The sequence below is a fragment of the Pteropus vampyrus genome, unplaced genomic scaffold, assembly GCF_000151845.1.
Source record: "Pteropus vampyrus isolate Shadow unplaced genomic scaffold, Pvam_2.0 Scaffold247, whole genome shotgun sequence".
Classification (NCBI taxonomy): Eukaryota; Metazoa; Chordata; class Mammalia; order Chiroptera; family Pteropodidae; genus Pteropus; species Pteropus vampyrus.
Window position 1 is genome coordinate 942,260 of NW_011889028.1, and position 1,955 is coordinate 944,214.

The window sequence follows — 1,955 nt, forward strand, 5'->3', positions numbered from 1 at the left end:
TAAGCCTACGACCAGCTTCAGAGGCCACAAAGCCAGGAACCCACCCCGCGTCATTCCGCCCAGTCCTCCCTGGCCTATGAAGGAGGTGCTGTCACCCCCTTACAGATGAGCAAACCGAGCCCCCAGCACAAAGCCGCTGCTCGAGGTTGCACAAGTTTGAGTGGGCTCACAGGCATGGCGTGAGCAATGGGGGCCGAGAGGGACAGGCAGCTGGGCTGGGACAGTGCCGAGGCAGCCCCAGTGAGGGCTTCGTGCTCCGTCTGATCTCAGATAAGGAGCCGGGCCGCCTGGCACAGGCAAGTCTCCACCCAGCTTCCCCTCTCCCTGGGGAAGTTGCACAGGACCCAAACTTGGCACGTTCTGGGGCCAGTCCCATGGTCCCCCCTGACCTGGAAGAACTGGAGCTGCTTGGCTCTGCTCCAGAAGAAGGGGTGGGCCAGCATCTGGGGGGCAGAGGGGCGCGCCTGTGGCAGCGGGCTCAGCATGGCCTCAACCAGGCTCCGGGCCACCACCTGGTCTGGAGGGAAAGAGGGTGGCTTCAGGCCCGCCCGGCCTCGTGCCTGGCTTCCCCCATGTCTGCCAGGCCAGGTCCCCTCACCATGAGCCTCTTCCTCCAGGTGGGCCAGACAGGGAGCCCCTGCAAGGATGTTGGCCTGGCGATACAGACTCTCTCCGAAGGGGTGGCCGCCTCCGGAGAGCACGTAGTAGAACACGCAGCCTGCGGAGAAGACGTCCACTGCGCTCGTCTGGGGCCAGGGAGAAGAGCGTGAGGAGGAGGTTGCTGCCTCCAGGAGGTCCGCCGGGCTAAGTTCTCCCGTGGGGGTTTGGTTCGGAGCAGAGCCCAAGGCTGCTTCCTGACAGGCCTCCCCCTGGCCCGAGCTACATGGCCTCCCCTCTGCGCCGTTGAAAGGGGCCCATGGTTTTCATCCAGAATCTTTGGTCCTGCTGAGCTAGTTCAGGGCTCCCAGCGTCACATCCCCCAGTGAAGCTAGCCAGGCAGGTGGCAGTGAGGTGGCGGTGAGGACCACACGCTCTGGCACTGGTCCGTGCATGGGCGGCACCTGGCACTTGGCTCTGCTGGTTGACTCCAGGCCACTCTCTCTCAGGGTGGCAGAGTTCCATTTCCCAAGAACCCAGAAATCCAGATTTTCTTGTGCAACTTCCCAAAAGTTAAAATATTGGCCACTAATTGAAAAAACAAAACCTGCCAGGAGGCTTTGAATGGTGCCTTTGGTCCTCGGGCCTCCAGGGTGCCACTTCTAGCTTTCTCTAGACTTTTAAGATACAAGTGGTTTTGTCTAGTGACTGTCCTTTTGTATTACTCTCATCCATGCCCATGACCAGCTTCGAGCCACACACTGACAAAATAAAAAATCTATAGTCCTGGGGCCCCAAACTCAAGTGTCTAGGGGGTCAGATTCCACTCTGTGCTTCAACTGTATTAGCTCATCTGATGTGCCCCAAACCCTCCACCCTGGCTACACATCGAAGTCCCCCCCAGGCCCTGGCCCAGCTCATTGGGTTAGAATCACTGGCTGTGGGCCTGCGCAGTGACTCTCTGTAAGTCCCCGGTGACTGCAGCACAGTGAAGGCTGAAAACACTTTGAGCTTAGAGTTTCTCACTGTCAGCGCTGCAGACGTTTTGAGCCTGGTGATTCTTTGTTGTAGGGGCCTGTCCTGTGTGTGGCAGGATGTGTGGCGGCAACCCTGGCCTCTGCCCATCAGAAGTTAATAGCAACCTCACCCTGCCAAGCGTGACAACCAGAAAGTGTCTCCAGATATAGGCCAGTGTTGCTTGGGTGGTGAAATAGTGCCAGGGTGAGGCCACTGCTCTAAGGGATCAATCATCCCACTTTACAGAGAAAGGAACAGGCGAGGAGGAGTGACTCAGGCTCGCACAGCAGGTGACCTGGAGCCTGGCAGCAGAGGCCTTGGGCCAGGGCAGCGGGAGGACT

At 59.1% G+C, this 1,955-nt stretch overlaps 1 protein-coding gene and 1 long non-coding RNA gene across 2 annotated transcripts in view; one reads left to right on the forward strand and one right to left on the reverse strand.

Annotated features, from left to right (window-relative positions):
• The window catches only part of ERN2 (endoplasmic reticulum to nucleus signaling 2), a 9,737-nt gene that overhangs the window by 2,026 nt on the left and 5,756 nt on the right, over window positions 1-1,955 (reverse strand). Inside the window, exon 10 of the mRNA XM_023520086.1 lies at window positions 390-746. Coding sequence (XP_023375854.1) covers window positions 390-746 — 357 coding nt within the window. The remainder of the gene's footprint in view (window positions 1-389; window positions 747-1,955) is intronic.
• On the forward strand, window positions 19-1,396 carry LOC111729102. Its single transcript, XR_002776090.1, has 2 exons — window positions 19-85; window positions 618-1,396. It is a non-coding gene; the product is annotated as an uncharacterized LOC111729102 (long non-coding RNA).